This window comes from Crassostrea angulata, chromosome 8 (genome assembly GCF_025612915.1).
Source record: "Crassostrea angulata isolate pt1a10 chromosome 8, ASM2561291v2, whole genome shotgun sequence".
Taxonomy (NCBI): domain Eukaryota; kingdom Metazoa; phylum Mollusca; class Bivalvia; order Ostreida; family Ostreidae; genus Magallana; species Magallana angulata.
Window position 1 is genome coordinate 39,911,489 of NC_069118.1, and position 19,118 is coordinate 39,930,606.

A 19,118-nucleotide genomic window follows, 5' to 3' on the forward strand; every position below is an offset into this window, starting at 1 on the left:
ACAATTCTTACAGACTTATTGAGACTTAAAATATTTCTATGCACACATTAATAGATGTAAATCTATATTCAGACAAATTTTGAAATTCCAAAACATAAATAACGATTAATAAAGAACAGGGGTTCAATGATAATGTGTTTTGTGTTCATTAGTAAAAAGTATATTAGATACAGTCATGCTGATAGACATGCTGATTGTAGATTGTCTTATAAATTATTTGTAACATGGTACATTGTATATACATGAATTATCTACCAATTTATATCGCCTTAGTTTCGTAATGATCTGTTTTATTCTAGTTCCCTAAATTTATTTCAAATATAAAAATGTGTCGTTCGGTGGGTTCGAAACGATATCCCTTGGATCTTTAAAATGGTTTCTAGCTGCTTTTCACTGTTATATATGCATTTATCAGTCAACTGGAGCTCAATCACAACTTATTGGCATTTCAGGCAAAGCTTCGAACAAAAATTCCTTTTAAAAGAATGAGGGGATTAACGATCAGTTGTCAGCATCATGGAATGTTTTTCATGTAACGCTAAGTACAACATGCTTTAAATAGGATAAAGCGCACACGTGTGATGCTTTCAAAAATATAAAGGACTGAAATAACTTTACTTTTAGTAGGGGAAGTGTACTTCCGAAAGAAATTAACACAAATGTAAAATAAAAAATTGTTTCGATCTCAAGACCGATGAATAATAGATTTAATTACTGAACATGTAATTGAAGATTTACATAAATTTGTCACTGCCTAGTTATTTAATAAGTAAGTTGTGCGAGGATTGATGTGTGCGCAAATTAAAAAAAATTTGCCGGATGCATTAAACAGTCATACACAACTCTGTGATCGATCACAAAAACTAGTTTCAATAATACTTGAAAGACAAAATTATTTAAAGTGAATATCATTAAATCATACTTTATATTATGTTTCAAAGTGCGTTAGATTTGGGTTAATACCTTAAAAACAGAAACAAATCGAATCGTATTTGTTAATTGTAATGCATATGATTTCTTTTTTCGGAAGTGATAGTAAATTGCATTCATTTCCTTCCTACCATACTGGCAACTACATACAATGTAGAGGGTCCTCAAGATCCACAATATGTTATATATTAAAGGTTAATACACTGAATTTTAACGCAGTTAGATAAATTATGTAAATTGTCAAACATAGGCAGTGGAAAGCAATAGCGTATTAAAAATTGTGCATTATATTTCATCACAATACATGTATATAAATAAACGTGTACATGATTTTCGATCGATCGATCCATCGAGAAAGAGAGATAGAGAGAGAGAGAGAGAGAGAGAGAGAGAGAATGCAATACAACATGCATTTTCTGCATGATTTGAACAAAAACACGTTTTGCATCCGTAACAGATATCCTGGCATTGTTCCTATGACCTAATCCACATAATAACCCATTTCCTTAAGCGTTACAGTTGTATCAAAACACATCTCTATCTTCCTTGTATCATTTTACGTATCATAATTTATGATTTTCCTTCTGAAAAAAAAATTGTAAAGGGTACATTTGATTCCTCTGGGTCATATTTCCAATTTTCAAAAACTAACATGCGTGGGCAATATTACTAATGAGAAGTTCAGATTTCGTGGGTAAAAAAATCCCGGAAACAACAAAATCATTTTAAAAACTGTTGTAAATGAGTATATTTTAAGATCAAATGGTGCATGTTACTACAGTATATTCAATATTTTATGAAATAACTGACTACATTTCAAGACATTTTTACCAATTTCTAAATCCTAAACCAAATAAAGACAAAACATATTGAAAAAAAATATCAAAATGTGTTCAAATCTATTATACACCCAGATCCCTTCTATATCCATATCTTATGGGCCAACGATCTTTTGGACCAAGTCAACGCAAAGCAAAGTGCTTTATGAGTATGGGATTTTTTTTATTCTCGAAATACTTGACGCACGTAGAAAACCATTTTTGAATTGAAAAAAAAATTGATATTCTTTTGTCAATTCCAATTCATTTTAATGGAGTTTTTTTCATAATTTAAAAAAACAAAAAAAATTAATGTACATTTTATCATTAAGTACAAAAAAACTAATAAGCTAAAGATTTCAAACCAATGCATATATGCACATGGGTGGGTGTGTGTGTGTGTGTGTGTCATTCAAATCGATTTCATACATGGGGCAGGTCCCCAGTCCAGTCTTTCTTTCTTTCGGAACATACACATATAATATCCATTCACATGACCTAACAAGTTTTGATTTAAATAAAGTACCCTCGCATAAAAAAGAATGGTCCAAGTGCCACATCACGCATCCGACCCACCATGTTTTATGAAGTCTAACACAAATATATCTTGATAAACAGCAAGAAAAAAGTTCAACGGGATATGAACTTGATTGGTCACCTGATCAAATCCTGTGAAGATCGAAGGGCTTCTCAGACGATTTGATCACGTACATGTACAAACCAAGTTCATATCCCGGTGAATTTTTTAGCATTGCTGTGTATTACTTTACATTGTTTATTTTTTACTTTATCAATTTACGTTTGAGAAAAGCACATTGTTCAGGGTCGATTGATATAACGTTACGTGTCTTTTTTTACGTTTACAATATATTACAGCCGTCAAGCGATTAGCGTCGGGTTATCATTGTGACGTTTTCGATATTCCATAGGTTCATATAAGGAAGCATATCTTCAAATGTAAATATTAGAGTATGTCTTATTAAATTGTTTTAAATTATATCTGATCTTTTTTCACATATTCTTATATTAAATTTTGAACCCCGTTTGGATCTCAGTGTTAACGTTGTAATTATAAGAATTAAAACTCTATTGAGATACTTTAACATATGATGCTATTACAAATAGTATCATTGTTGTTCTTAAAGAGATCAGAACAATTGAAAAATCTTCTCCACACGTGTACATTTCTATACTGATTTTTGTAAAGTTACATCCCCAGAGACTCCAATATTAGTTATGAGAGTTTATGCATCATGTCTTGAACAGTTTAAATCTAAACGGTCTGCATATCTTATAAATTTGATCCCATTTTAAGCTTTAAATGTTTGCACAGTAATAACAGATGTGAGATAATTTAAGTTCTTGTGAACAACTTTTTTTCACATGCGTATGTGTGTATACTTTAAAAAACATAAAAGAAATTGATTCCCGGATGTGGCTCAACCTCAACCCAGGGAATCATGGATTGCACAAACTACCTATGCTACCTGAGGATACTTCTTGTCGGCCCACCTTGGCTTGATGATGTTTGAGAGGAAGATTTTAAAAGATTGTTCTTATGTGAGCTCTAAAGGAACAAAAAATATATATCCTGTAACCATTGGTATCAAAGCACAATCAGAAAGCTTTAAACATACTGTATAAACAGGGAAATATTAACCCCGGTTTTATTTTTGCCCCTTTCGTCCTCTTTGTCAGCGGGCGAATTTAAGACTGGAAAATGTCTCAAATGATCTCTCTTTTACCAAAATAAGGGTCTGGGCGAATTCAAGACGTGGCGAAACTGTTTGCAAGTGTAGAGGGTCGAAAACTACATGGGGCGAAAATTACCCTGCATACAATAGTCCCTATTTTCAAAATCAAAATCATTTTAGCATAAAAATAAGATATTAACAATTTGTAGCAACTAATATAAAGCATTAAATGTATATTTTTCATTTATTTTTTCAAAATCATATCTTATTTGAAAGTTCAGGTATACCATGGTTTTTATCTCAAACAGCTGTTAAAGTGCGCAGATCTGATACGGTAACCATATTTAACTCAATTTGAAAAAAAGGCAATTTTCAAATTGCGATGTATACTATTACGACGGAAGTATTTTTTCTTAAATGAATAGAAAATAATGAATAGAAATTAATGAATAGAAATTGTTCCTGTCATCCAATCACATTCAGAGCAGGATCGTTTATATAGCGTAAATACCGGACAGTTTAATAATAACGAATATTTTGTCAACACGGTAAGTTTGTCTTCTTTTCCTTTTATATTTACTAAACTAAAGCAGGAGCAGTTAATGTTGATTTGAATATAGAACTTAACATTTAAAATCAAAGAATGTGTTGATATTTCGGACAGTTGATAAAAAGACTCAATAATCTATTTTTGTTTATTTCCTTGTTCTAAGTATAGACTGGATTTTACTTGTTCTAAAGTAGATCCCACGCCGACAGATAAAAACAGGGTACCCTATTTTGAGGCAAAATAACTATATTAGTGTTTAAAATTCAACCTTTTTCTCAACAATTGGTCGTAGATAGGATACCAATAAACCTCCTCCATATTTTGTCAGAGTTTTAAACCACCAACATTAGTCTGCAGGATTTACGGAGACAGCCCAGCGTCGAGTTGAACGAGACTATATTGAACTCTGGCGTAGGAATACATACGACTACAAAAAATATTTAAATTGTTCGTACCATTTAGAATCTGACTATTTTCAATGTATTCATAAATAAGTTTCCTTAAAAAACAATGCTTTTGCATACATTACATCGAATTTATCAATTATTTTCAAGAATTAAGTCTTGTCAGCAGCAATGATTTGTGCTGAGGTCCAAACACTGTTTCATTTTCGGTTTGTCTGAGTAACTGCATAGGAGAGTTGATTAAAATCAACTCCCAAAAAGGTCTTGTCCTGTCCTTTTTGCGTATGTTGCTTACAAAACAGAATGTAGAACCCCGTATTTATTGCTTTTTCTTCATTAGACAACAGTTTTAGCCGTTTTGGGGCAAAAACAAACCAGTTTAATAAATGTTTACATTTTTTTCGCAATTGTACAAAAAGGCCGCACATCCCACAGAAAGAAAGGAGTAACAACGACCTTTTGGCGTTACAACGACCTTTTGGCGTTACAACGCCTTTTTGATAAACTTTATAATGCTTTAATTAGCGATGCAACGCCTTTTTCATAATTATATATAATGCCTTTTGAGCTTTATTACGCATTTTATAAATGGTACTGATAGGCTTTCGTACTTCACCAGTATCAATGAAAAGTCATTCCTATTTGCAAATAAGACTATTTTCTTTGTGACATGTACTTGTACTTTTTTTTCATACGACTCGACATACTCTTACTTTATGCAATTTTAGCGAGCGCAGCTCGCCGGCGCGCAGCGCCGGCGCGAAGCGAGCTCTACCGGCAAGGCGTGTGTGAATAGAAAATTCGGACTAGTTGCACATTCATTCAACGGATTTTTTTGGCGTCAGTAAATCGGACCAGTAATGCATCGTTTTAATCGTCCCAGTAGTTCCCTGTAATCATGGCAATTTTTATCACTTCACACTCTCACGAGAATCAGCAAGACAAATTTAGACAGTAAAAACAATAACGATGTAAGCGACATACAGTCAATGTTACCTCTAAAGTTCACCTCAGTACACTTTCAATCAAAAATAATCGTGTGACGTCACAAACGTTTACACATTGATCCGATATATTTTTTCGGAGTCAGTAAATTTTGACCCACAATTCATAGTACCAATGGTTTCTAACCTCACGTTCCAACATCACGTTCTCCCGAGAATCAAAGTAAAACCTTTGAAAAGCTTATAAGATGTGTAATTTTAAGAACATCATGCTTTTTAAGTAAATAAAACAGTATACTTCGCATACTTTTATTTCTCAGGGGAGTTTTAAAGAGTAAGACGACACTTAACCAACGTCAGCTTTGACGTCACAATAAGCACTGATAAGGGGAAATTACTCTAATTGAAGTTATTGTAAATCTGCTGAAATGACCAAAATCCTCTTAAAATCTTGCAAAGGCTAAGATAAAGAACAGCTGACGAATAAGGACATTTCTTCAGATACAGGAAACAGTTGTAAATTGCACTAATTTGGATGAATGCTCACAAATATTTTATTCACTATAATCACGGTAATTTCCTGAAACGTAACGTTATACGTAGCAGCGCCCTTTTTTAAAGGGGGTGGGTTGGTGGATGGCAGCCTCATCCAAAAAATCTTTGCAAGCAAAAGAAAAATAAATCATGAAAATTCTAATCCTTCAGCTCTTTAGCAGTTCAATGGTTTCTTTATTTTCACTTCCATTTATTACATGCGGGGGGGGGGGGGGGGGGGGTGGACAACACCATGTTCTTTTGACATGATGAGCAAATATTTTTAAGTGTAAATTAAAAATAAAATTAAACATTAATTATTTTTTTTTAAGTGGAGGGGCAAATCCATGGTAAGTCGATATTCTATGTATAAATTGACAAAAATGAAAAAAAAATTTAGCATGGGGGGAGCTCTACGATGAGTCAAGTTTTATATGTAAGTTTAAGAAAAAATGTCTACTGCAAAAAAAGGGGGAAATCAATCAATCAATCATAATCACAATCACTTTAAAAAAGGAGATGCAGTGCAATGAATATTTATATATTAAAATCTTTATTATTTAACAACATTGTATCTGAGATTAAACTATTGTTCTACATATAAATAAATAAATTATAACAAATCTTATAAACTATGAATAATGAAAATTTACTGAAAAATAGGTATGTTTTATTTTTTGGCATTCAAATTTCACGTTGTTAATTTTATTTTATTAATTTATTATAATTCATTGTTTGATCACATGCTGTGCTCGCCCCAACGGTCGCACCGTAAAACATATTAATTATTACAGCCAAAGATTTCGGTTTGTTTTTGGTCGCGTGCATACCTTGAACAGCTTTTGTTTAAAATTGATAAAATGCGGGGTTTTTTTTTGTTCCCTTTTAAACAAATATCTTGTACATGTATATCATGTTTAAACATATGGTTCCGGGAATTCTTTGTAATAATCTGACAATTGTCGACGATTTTGTAATGACATAAATTTTTCTGTAATATATTTAAAACAGTCAATATTAAATGCACGTTCCATGAATATCCATGGATATGTCTTATAAATACAGATTTCGTATTGTTTGCATTATAGTAATTTGCAAATGTGCTTTTGACTAAACGCGTGTACAAGTACTATTAATTGTTGTCATTTTATACATTTTTATTTGTATTGATGATAATAAAGTGCAACATCTTGGCAAGGTTTGGGAAGTAGCTGTGTATCTCGCGAGATCTTATTCTTTAAATAGGCTGGGATTACCGGAAGCCAGGGAGAATACTTTGTTATACCTTACTTCAGTTTTATTCATAAAATTTTAATTTCATTGCATGCGCTAAAGCGCACTTATACAATTCTTTAATTATGTTTCATTAAAAGGAATTGGAAACATTTTATTCATAAAATCAACATTGGTAATTAATTGTACATGATTGTATATTGAATTTCCTCTTAATTAAGAAAAGAGAGGCGTACAACGCTATTGTGGTAACTTCATCTTTAAAAACGTATTTTTATGTATCGATCTTTTGTCTTAAAAGCAATGGATGAACGTACACACCTACCAGAAAATCAACAGCAACTAATAGACAGCATCAAAAAATGTATGCAGGATGGAATAATACCAATTATGCAACCTGGGACACAAGTGAGAGGTCACAGTTTGCTAGACGCAGACGGGTTAAAAGGAAAACAAGTGGCATTAATAAATATTGAAAACATCCAGGTAAAAAAGTGAAAAGATAAATTTGGTCATTTAACCTGAATGTCACATTACCATTGTATGATATGTTCAATCAGTAAATTAATTTCGATTGATTCCATTTTACATCATATTTCTCTGACGAACTATAAGATGTTAACTGTGTTTTATATTGAGTATATGTTTTAAGTTTTCTATAAAGTTATTTTTTTAGTTCAGAAAAAGAAACTTAAAATTTGCCTTCATTTTAAGGAGTTACCTTTTCCTGGAGATGTGCCGATTCGTAAAGCTATCAGGGTAAATAGATAAGTAAAAAAAAATGGTATTTAATTTTTATACACCATATGATTGACATTATTATTACATTGCACCTAATGTTCAAAAGTAAAAATGATAGTGATATCTATGTATGTTTTCCAAAAGTCAGTTGAAAAAAAAAATATTTTTTAATTCTATTAAAGAGGTTTGCTCCTTAGGTTTTTGGTAGTCTTGTTGGGTCACCTCTAGTCTGAAAATTCTGCATCACATATTAATTCTATTAGTATATTTATATTTAACAATGCCAATAAACTTTATCAAATATATTGCTTCTAAAAAAATACATTTTTACAAAGTTTAGGAAGGAGCTAAATTTTGTGGCGGAAGGTTTTCAAGAAGAAAATGAACGTCAATTTTCATACCTCACAAGTTTAAGAGTACAATGACTTTAGCTTCCTAATTTTCAGCGCAGAGCAAACTTCTATGGATAGTTTGTTTATTATGATAGATTCAAGATGTTCTGAAAACATATTTTAACACTAATTTGATATTTCTATCGATATATTATGGCATATTTAGCTTATATTTCATACAAGTTAAATAAAAATTAATTACTATTTCTTTGCTCCAAAATATGTAATACTGTTGTTGTGTTCATTGTGAACTGGCCTTCAAAGCCATCAGTGAAACAATAATTTTTAAATTTTGACTTAAATTTTATTTTCATAATTACTACATTTGTCTAACTTTATACTATAAAAAACATAATAAAATCATAATATAAACTATAAATATTGGTTTGATTTTTTCAAATTATCAATTTTCCTGTCAAATTTTAGCAAAAATTGTTTCCTATTTGGCATGTGACATGGGTCACAAATAAAATAAATGAACATTTTAGGTCCCCATCTTTATATCAGAGTGATTTTTGGATGATGAACATTACTATTATTTCAGATGTCTGAATCCCTTGATCTAATAATCAAACAGCTTCAGAATAGAGTTGGAAGCAAGCCTGAATTCTTTGCGGAGCATTTTCAAAACTGGGCGGAAAATCAGACAAGCAGTGTTATTTCTTGTTCTCCGAAAACCAAAGAAGAAATGTCAAAAGTTATTAAGGCAGCTGCAGCAGAAAAAGTTGTCATCCGGTGTGCCGGTGCTCGCCATAGTTGGGCGCCTGTGTTCGCTGATACCCGTCAAATTTGTGTCAACACTAAACACATGAAGAGCGACTACCCAAACAAATCAAACATCAGAGCAGACGTACGTTAAAATCAGACCTTAAAATTACACATATATGGTGCTTACAAAAATTCTATCTCAATAAAATATAGAAAATGTTTCAAGTTTTATTCTTCACTATCATATTAAAGTAATTTCCCCTGCATCTTGCCATAAGCTCTTCTCTTATATAAAAACTTATCATAATATTTTTTTCCTCTAATTTTGAAAACTGCATTCTATATAATCATTGCTGTATACATGCACAATAAATTAAAATGAATTGCAGTTGGATAAGAGAACAGTGGATGTTATGACTGGTGTAACTACTGGTGATCTCAAAACATTCCAACTTAAGCAAAAGCTTAGCCTCAACGCTAACGTCATTTTGGATTTAGTCCAAGTAGTAAGCGTTGCCCAGACTGGCTGCCATGTAAGTCTTTTAATAGTACTGTAATATAACAGTACAAAATTGTATTCAATAACTAAAATCATAACATCTATTAAATACCTAATAATTACGAATTTTAATTTTTTTATTTCTGATTATTATTAAGGTCTTCCGTTTCCAAAAGCCAAATTTTCAAAAAGATTCTACTCTATTCCCACACATGTGAGGAAAAAATTTAATGCATGGCTTCAATGTCCATGAAGACCTCTACCAAAATTGTAAAATCCATGCCCCCTAGGTCAGGGGTTCAGGATCTAGGGTGGAGTCAATATGGCCATATAGTAAAAATGCATTAGATCTTAGAAAATATTCTTTTTTACACCTATATATATTTTTTACGGAAGTGATGTCCCTGATGTTTTCTACCTATATTTTGAATTTCAAGGCCCCTGGATCAGGGGCTTGGAGGGGGGGGGGAACAATATGGCCATAAAGTGTTTGTGCATATAATGTTTAAAAATATTCTTCTTTTCTCTCAAACATCTGTAAGAAATTTTTACTTCATAATTATGTTAACTAGGAAGTCCTCTATTAAATTCATCTATTTAATTTCATGTCCCCCGAGGCAGCGGTTCTGAATCTAGGGCGAGGCCTGAACATTCATATATTGTTTTGGATTGAGATTCTTAATGCAGGGTGTTGCAAAAAGCATGGTCATTTAGTGTAAATGTATAGAGAATTTTTAAAAAAGGTCTCCTTGCACGGAAGAAAATCTAACTGCATATTTCGAAAAAAAACAACATTAGCTGTCATCTTGTATAATATTTTATGCCACCTATATGTAAGGCAAGTGTTATGGCTGGGAGTGGGGGTGTATATTTGTCTTGTTATTTTATTCTGCTCAGGAATTTCAATGAAAAGATTTAGATACCCTGGTTATTCACATACATATTTATTTATTAAAACAAAACAGTTTTTGAAGTCTTTATAATACAAATAGACTTATTAATAATTAAATATTTATTGGCTAACCAAATTCACCGATAAACAGTATATGTAAAATTATTTTATTATAACTACCAGGTGGTGTACTTGGAGTGCAAATAGTTGAAAATTTAGGCATATTTGCCTATTGTTTTAAATTCGAAAAAATTATTACAAGTCTTATTCTAACATGTACTATTTATATTTCCGATAAAAAGCGTAAATAATTGCTTTAAAGCGGCGATATATGTATTTATTAAAAGTATGGTGACAGGTATGTTTATCGAATACGTGTTTGTTCGGTTTCAAGAGTGTAAAGAATTAAAGCATAGACAAAAATGTATAATTATTGAATTCTAATTGTTGGATATCGTCGTTCCTATAATTATAAAATACCGGGCCGTGCAGATAAATTATCATACCGTGCTAATGCGCGGTGTTCAATTTATCTGCGCGGCCTGAATTGGTATACGACTGACAATGTTCAAAAGTAAGCATTCTATGCTTAAATGTATGTTAAATATTTAGGGCGTGGGCAAAGACGTACATTGTGTCAGTGACAACTTGGTAAGGATGAGAGTTTTTGACGCAAATGGTGAACTACGGACCTACAGTGCAGATGGAGATGGTGGTGATGTTGAACTCTTTAGGGCAGTTTCAGCTGGTTTTGGTTGTTTTGGCGTAGTCTATGACGTTACAATTCAGGTATGCTATTCTTTTTAAAAGATAAGATCATAAATACATGGGCATCCGTAATACTCTAATTCGTATCTAAGATATATATATATATATATATATATATATATATATATATATATATATATATATATATATATATATATATATATATATATATATATTACCGATCAGACTCAACCTAACACCAGAGTAAACTCCAAAACCCAAACCCAAAGGAGAGGGCTCAAATAGGCAGATTGCCTGCTGCCCAATCCTATTATGTGATATTTTTTTACATAATAAAATATTGTTTAAACTAAAAAAAAACCAAACTAAGATCATAAATACATGGGCATCCCAAATACTCTAATTCGTACCTAATATATATATATATATATATATATATATATATATATATATATATATATATATATATATATATATATATATATATATATATATATATATATATATACAGTCCCGATCAGACCCAACCTAACAGAAAGTAAACCCCAACTAAACCCTGTGTTTACTTTCTGGGTCTACTCTGGGTTTACTTCGGGTTTACTAGAGTGGACCCAGAGTAAACCCAGAGTAAACCCAAAGTAAACCCAGAGTGGACACAGAGAGTAAACCTAGTCAGAAGTATACCCCTGAAAGCAGACGCTACATGTGTATTCGGAATATACAAGAGGCAGGAATCACAGGCAGTAGGATGATAAGATAAGATACAGGTCTGCTTCACACTTCATGGAATGCAGTTGACCTCAAAAACAATTTCAAAGTAAACCCAAAGTAAACCCCGAGTAAACCCAAAGTAAACCCCAAGTGGACCCAAATTTTCTAAAAGTAAACCCAGAGTAAACCCCCAAGTAAACCCAAAAAGTAAACCCCGGGTTTACCTTTTGGGTTTACATTGGGTTTACTCTGGGTTTTCTTTTTGAAAATTTGGGTCCACTAGGGGTTTACTTTGAGTTTACTTTGGGTTTACTTTGAAATTGCTTCTAAGGTCAACTGTATGCACTGAAATGTGAAGCAGACCAGTATTTTATTTTTCCATCCTACTGCTTGTAATTCTTACCCTTTGTATATTCCGAATACACAGTTAGCGTCTGCTTTCAGGGGTATACTTCTAGCGGTGTTTACCCTCTGTGTCCACTCTGGGTTTACTTTTGGTTAACTCTGGGTCCACTCTAGTAAACCCGAAGTAAAGTAGAGTAAACCCAAAAAGTAAACCCAGGGTTTAGTTAGGGTTTACTTTCTGTTAGGTTGGGTCTGATCTCTCTCTCTCTCTCTCTCTCTCTCTTTCTCTCTCCCTCTCTCTCTCTCTCTCTCTCTCTCTCTCTCTATATATATATATATATATATATCAGCACTGAGAAAGTATAGAAATGGATATCGTAAAATGAGAGCATTTTTTAACTGTTAAGCAAACTGCAATATTTCGTCATACAGAGCAGAGTACATAAAATTTTATATGAAAACATTTGTCATTTAAAATTTGCGGTGAATGGGATATCTTTATTAATTGAAAGAACAGTCTGTTGGTAACAAGATCATAAAAAAAATATCTTGGAATTCGAAAAAAATACTTTAGGCAAATTAAGGAAATACACATTCATTTACAAGAAAAACACTATATCACCGTCACATTAGAGTCTTAGTATATACAGGCCTTTATAATACCGTTTGGCGATTGAAAGTTAAAAAAAAATAATCTTCCAGATAATGATAAAGAATTTCCAAAAAAGACCTTTCATTGATCCATATAAAATGTCCTTTTTTAAAGCAATTGTTTCATCACTATAAACCTACGCCATTTGCTTTGCAGATGGACCCTGAGGTAATCGTCAAAACGGGAACCTCATATCCTAGTATGCACGACGTTTTTTATTCGAAAGACAAACTGCAGGAAATCATCGAAAACAATTGGGCTGTTGAAATATTTTGGTTCCCATTTAATTCTTTGCCTTTTGATCTTTCCAACGATGAACTGTGGGTGAGAACTTTTAACAAAGTTCGCACACAAGAAACTGAAAAAGTTGTAAGCCACTGGTTTTATAAAATCAAAAATGCTTACGACTTCATATCGCAGGAAACTTTGCGAACCGTCAGCCCATTCATCAGAGCCGGTGATTGGTGTGCCCCCTTCATTCAATGGGTTTCCTTCCATACCCTCAAACATATCTTATACCCAAGAGGAGAGATATATGAGGAACTTCCAAATGCTATTCATTTCAGGTGGTATCCATTTTCTAAACAAGAATACAGATGCATGCGGTTACTATTTTTTGTAAACCAACACATATAGCATAACTTGAATTCGGTTTATGGGTTGCAAAAGATCCATAAAAATGTTAATGCATAACATACCATATTTTCCCAGATTTGAAGCAATTTTCAGAACAAAATTAGCCTACAGATGACTTTAATATGAAATCAACTTTTTAAATAACAAATCATCATTAAACCTGTTCCTGTTACAGTAAAACACGGTTATAGCGAACACGCTTAAAATGAATTGACGCTTACAGCGAAGTGAATTTCATTCCCCAAGTCTCTATTTCATGTTGTAAACTTGACGGTTATAACGAATTACGCTTATAACGAAGTTAAATTGCCCGTCCCTGGGACTTCGTTATAAGCGTGTTTTACTGTATTCAAAAAGGGTATAAGGTTGAGAGAGATCGTTTGTAAAACTGAAATTGTTATTTTATTTTGTTTACTTCAGAAACCATTTAGACGACGCAAAGGTATATGACATGGAGTTTGTGTTCGATTACGAGGGTGATTATAGTCGATTAAAGAAAATCATACAAGTCGTGGTTAAACAAGTGAAACAATTTGGGGCGAAAAAACAATATCCTTTGAACGTTTCGCTCGAAATGCGGTTCATGACGTATAGGTATATTTTAATTTGTACATAATGTAATACATCTCTCTATGAAATATATATTAAGCATTTGCTATTATTTGATGAAAGTTTTAATAACATGGGATTCATCTTATTTTCATAACTACGACTACGTAACAAAAGGGCATGCCTTCCACTAGAGAAATTTTAACCAAACTTTGCAGAAAGCATGATTGTGTACAGGATATCTAAATTTGTTTTAAAAAATTAAACGGTCACACCCCTTTTCAAAAGGAGAAAATTAAGAATTATTGAAAATGTGTTGTATTTTTATTAAATCTTATTCTTAAAAATTAATAGCTATAACTTGTGTAGAACCAATTTCAAGAAGCGTACATTCAAGTGTGTTAAAATTGTGATCTCCGGGGCTAGGGTATGGCCACAATTGGGTCGAAGTTTAACAAAGTAATATGGATATACAAATCTTTAGAATCTTTATACATCATCTCAATAAGCAAATGGCAATAGCGTTAACTTCGGTAAATCCATCCAAGGTGGGGCAACAATGGCAGGGGGGGGGGGTTAATGTTTGCATAGCAATACCGAGATAAGTTTTTTCAAAAACATCTTCTAAAAACTATTTGCCTAGCTAGAACAGGTATGACTATAGATTTGACTTTGTCAAAAAATGATTCTCGGAGCTAGGCCAGCAAAGTTGGGGGAGGGGGCAAATTTAACATTTTTTAAGGATTTTTGAAAATATTTTCAAAACCTTAGATGTAAAACTGTAACTCTGTTTGTACTCGTAATTTTGTATTTATTGATTTGTTTCTCGGTAACAACTTTTCAAAAAAAGTTTATAGGGTGCATTAATATATTTGTAGACATAATTGATTTTGGCTGCTTTTTCAGTGATGCCTACCTTGGAACTGGAAGCATTGCTAACCCACGATATGGAGGTTCTGGACACGTGGTCTGTATTGAGATATTGAGTTTGAAAGGAACTGAGTATTGGGAAGAATTCAGCGCATCAGTCGGAAAAGAATGGATGGCATTGGGAGGGGTTCCACATTTGGCCAAACAATATGACCATCTCCCAGGCATTTTTGATGATATACGACAAGTAGGGCTAAATTTGTTGATTTAATGGGTCGATTTTATTTATTGTTTAACATTATTTACTAATAATCGCAAGTCAGAGGAATTGGAACCAAGGACCAGATGATAGTGACTTTAATAATGGACCACGTAACAGTGGGTTTAATGGAGGTGGTGGTGGTTCTCAAGGAGACTGGTCTGATGAGCACAACTCAGGGGGAAGAGCGATGGGAAGGGGGAACAGGGGAAACAGGGACTTTAGAGGGGGGCGCAGGGAAATGTCATAGCATTGTGTTGATCTCAATATTTTCATTTCATTTTGTTTTTCATCTTGCGATTGTTATCAATTACTAATAATTTTATCGACTAAAATAAGCAAGATTTACATTCCAGCACAGCCAATATTAATTAGAAGTAGGGAAGTTGTTAGGTTACAATGTATGATTTTTTTTTCTGCAATGCTCGTTACCTTTATAAATAAGCAAGCCACATGAATCGGGGAAGAAAATGTCTATTATAACGGTTAAATAAATTTCTCGGGTATTTTGATATGATTATTACAGTACTACACATGTTTCCTGTAGGACTGCGAATGAATAATCATATGTCGAGTTCAAGGTCAATAGCCACCTATTTTAATTATATTAATTATATTAATTAATTATAAACAAAGGGATATCAGGTACTACTAAACAATAGAGAGATGACATTTGCTTTCATAATATTATATTATTTATTATAAGACGATTGTGAAATTATTCTCGAAAATGCAAAATTAGTACAATCACCCTAGCACGTGTGTCTCAAGATTTTAAAATATCAGTTTGCAGTTGTTATATGCTTTTAAAAACTTTGTCTTTACAGTTGTTATTTTACATAGTAGCATTATAAGAAAATCATTCTGCAGTCGTTATGCGTTTTAAAAAAAAAACTTTTTCCTAACAGATATTTCGGGTATTTTAATAAGGGGTATTGATATTATTACTAAGTATTCTGATTTGGATATTTCTGAATGAAAGCATAAATCCTTTTATGACGCGTTCACCTTGACGTTTTCTCGTAATTTAATACAACTAATTTACGGGAATGAGAATATAAATCAATCAATGAATTGTGGTGTTGATTAAATATTTATTCGAAATTCAGAACCAAAGATATGTAAGGTTTTATTCTATATTCATAAAATAAACATTTTTCAAAATACAATCTTCTTTACTTCTCTTTGTTTTTATATTTTAGAAAATGGCACCGCAGATTAAGGCATTCAAGGACAACCTGGATAAATCTGGAGTGGATTCATCACTGTATATGAACACTGGGATGCGAAAACTTCTTGGGTACGAATAAGACGTCTTTATAATCAAAGTTGACACTAGATGTATCATTTAAGTATTTGTATTATAGAGATGTTAATATATCATTACAATTTTATTGGATACAACTGTTAGATTCATAGGTTGTTATAGTAGTGAGTGCTTGTTTCTGTTTGACCTCGCATGTTCAAATCTAAAAATATCAAAAGTACAGCATAGCGTTATTTATTTGCCGTTTTAATCTTTAATATCTTTACTACTCACATTAATGAGTTTATTTGTCAGTAATTATTATTTTTTTCACGTGCTTTTGACATCAATTTGTTGCCATTGGCTTGCTTTTAATTTTTAGTTTTTTGGTGTATTGGTTTGTTTTTATTTTGTATTGCGATTATGAGGTTTGACAATTTCTTTGCATTTATCAAAAATAATATTTGTCCTACTCTAGCGTTTCATCACACTTTAATAATGTTAAAGTGAAAAATCAAATATGTTTTCTTCTCTCTCTCTCTCTCTCTCTCTCTCTCTCTCTCTCTCTCTCTCTCTCTCTCTCTCTCTCTTTGATGAAAGTTTAAATTGTAAATGCTTTCAAAAGGTTAAGAAATAGAAACGATTGAAGGAATTTTGGCTTGCGATTCATCTCAATTTTTCAGATAAGTATAAGCCTTATTTGGCTCTTGTTATTCATTGTGTCAGGAAACCTTCAGGTATACATGATATACTCGTCGAAAAATATTGCACATACACCTCAGACATACAGCTACAGTGTGCTTCTTTGAAATTGTATTCTCGCTTTTTTGGTGAAGGTACGTGCTTTAATATACATTATGTATTACGAGTGTTTGATATGTTAAATTATGAAATATTGAGGCAAATTGTGAATCTAGGAAGGTGTTATGCAAGCATAATTATTTCATAAGAAACATGGAATACTAGAAGCCAAGAGCAGTTTTACGGAAGGTGGATAGTCAACAAATTAACCATTAGGTCTGCATAATTTTAAGATATGTTTTGTTTAGCTATAAACTAGTACTTAATAAGAAAAAAAAATCTATATATTTTAACTTTTGGGTATTCTCCTATATATCCGTATGGAGCTCTTCTTCTAAAGAAAATCAATACAGTCTGAAAATGGTCCCGAACATTAAGCCCTCTTGAAACGTAAATATAATTTATCCTCTTTATTTGTAATTTCTATGTGTATTTGTCAATAAAAAGTGAGTACAATATGTTATTGCACTTTGTTTTATTTGTTACTGTGCGATTGTTACAAATTGATGTTGTGACTGATTTTAAATCATTTTTCTATCTATTAAACAGCAAACAATATATGTAGTAAACAGCAAATGACATATGTTCGAGAAACTTGAAACTCCTATGGGTGTAAGTAGGATTACCATGTGTAGAATCAAAACCTAGTTCTTGAAAATGCAATTAATATAATGTTCCTTCTAAACAAAGACAATGTTGTTACTCGCCTTATAATACTATGATATAATATAATAGAATATAATAATTTAATTTAATTTATTTTAATTCAATAATAAGTTTGTTTGATGACGATCGGATAATTAACATTGGTCTTTTGATGCACCCCGTGTCGATAATACAACAATTATATATATATATATATATAAAAAAAAAGAAACATATTTATAAAAAGAGACTAAACTTGTCACGGGAATAGTTTGTATTAATTTTTATTTGAAAGTATAAAGATTAAATTGTTCGTTAACTTAAAAATGATAGTTGTTACAACGCACAATGTGCTGATCACTTATTGTTTTAAGCCCATGTGGCGCCGATCATCAAAACCTTCCGGGGGTGTTTTTTGCTTTTGTTTTGTTGATAATTGTTAAATTGTTATTAATTTTCAAAACATTATAACTTTTAATTTTTTTTTCAATAATGAATAAGCATGGCTATTTTGATTAATTTCATTAGGCGGATATCGGATGAAAAAAAAATAACAGACAACTCTTAAACTGGAAGACTGTGCATGTCGGAAAACTTTTACGTTTCATTTCACTAAAATTTATTAGATTCAAAAGAAATTAAATATTTGGGACTATATGTGTAAGGTAATTATAGAATGTTGGATGGCGATCATATAGTCCATAAACCTTCTCCACAGATATGCAGGGGAACACACGTTGACAATGGAAACGCTAAGACTAATGATGCTTTTACCCAAATTCGAGCATGGTATCCGTTTAAACATGTTTACATTACTAAGTCCAATGCTCGACAATTCACTGATAGTGTATATGGGCATGTATACGCAAACGAGCACAGTTTGTTTTCTCGGGGCTTCAATGCTAAAAAATGTGTTGTATTTGGGCATGCATGCGCGTTTTATTTACTCGGGGCTTCAAATCTGTATCAATAGAGCACAATTTTTTCTTGAACTTACCTGAGATAAACATACCAGTTAAAACCTTGGCCTTAAAAGATTAATTTCAGCTCAACCCATTGATGCGATAATGATAGTCCTAAAAAAACTTAAAATGTTAAACATAAAAAAGGAAGGAGTATAAACGTATTATTTTAGTTAATGTGTCAACGACTTTGGACACCTGATACTTCCGAGGCAATATTTGTGTTTTATTGTCGGCGGGATGATAATGTCAAGAATGAAAGAACATTTGAAAAGAATAAAATCTATCTACATTGATAATCATGTCGTGTCGTGTTGCACCTTCTAATGTTTCGAGTCTGTTTTCGGTTTAAAATTGAAATAATTGTGAAGGTT

At 32.2% G+C, this 19,118-nt stretch overlaps 1 protein-coding gene across 1 annotated transcript; it reads left to right on the plus strand.

The window, feature by feature from the left end:
* Window positions 1–4,029: 4,029 nt before the first annotated feature.
* On the plus strand, window positions 4,030–17,522 carry LOC128161217 (uncharacterized). Its single transcript, XM_052824445.1, has 10 exons — window positions 4,030–4,439; window positions 7,409–7,593; window positions 7,822–7,866; window positions 8,785–9,090; window positions 9,338–9,481; window positions 10,952–11,128; window positions 12,933–13,342; window positions 13,833–14,006; window positions 14,868–15,078; window positions 16,293–17,522. Exons 2-10 carry the CDS (start codon window positions 7,411–7,413, stop codon window positions 16,398–16,400), a joined length of 1,758 nt encoding a protein of 585 aa, XP_052680405.1. The 5' UTR covers window positions 4,030–4,439; window positions 7,409–7,410; the 3' UTR covers window positions 16,401–17,522.
* Window positions 17,523–19,118: the final 1,596 nt, after the last annotated feature.

What these genes read in the sequence shown, in the direction of transcription:
- LOC128161217 (XM_052824445.1), top strand. Translation starts at nt 7,411, where the DNA reads ATGGATGAACGTACACACCTACCAGAAAATCAACAGCAACTAATAGAC. An exon ending in TAAATATTGAAAACATCCAG is followed by an intron (nt 7,594 to 7,821) that starts GTAAAAAAGTGA and finishes CTTCATTTTAAG; the next exon opens with GAGTTACCTTTTCCTGGAGA. An exon ending in TCTATGACGTTACAATTCAG is followed by an intron (nt 11,129 to 12,932) that starts GTATGCTATTCT and finishes TTTGCTTTGCAG; the next exon opens with ATGGACCCTGAGGTAATCGT.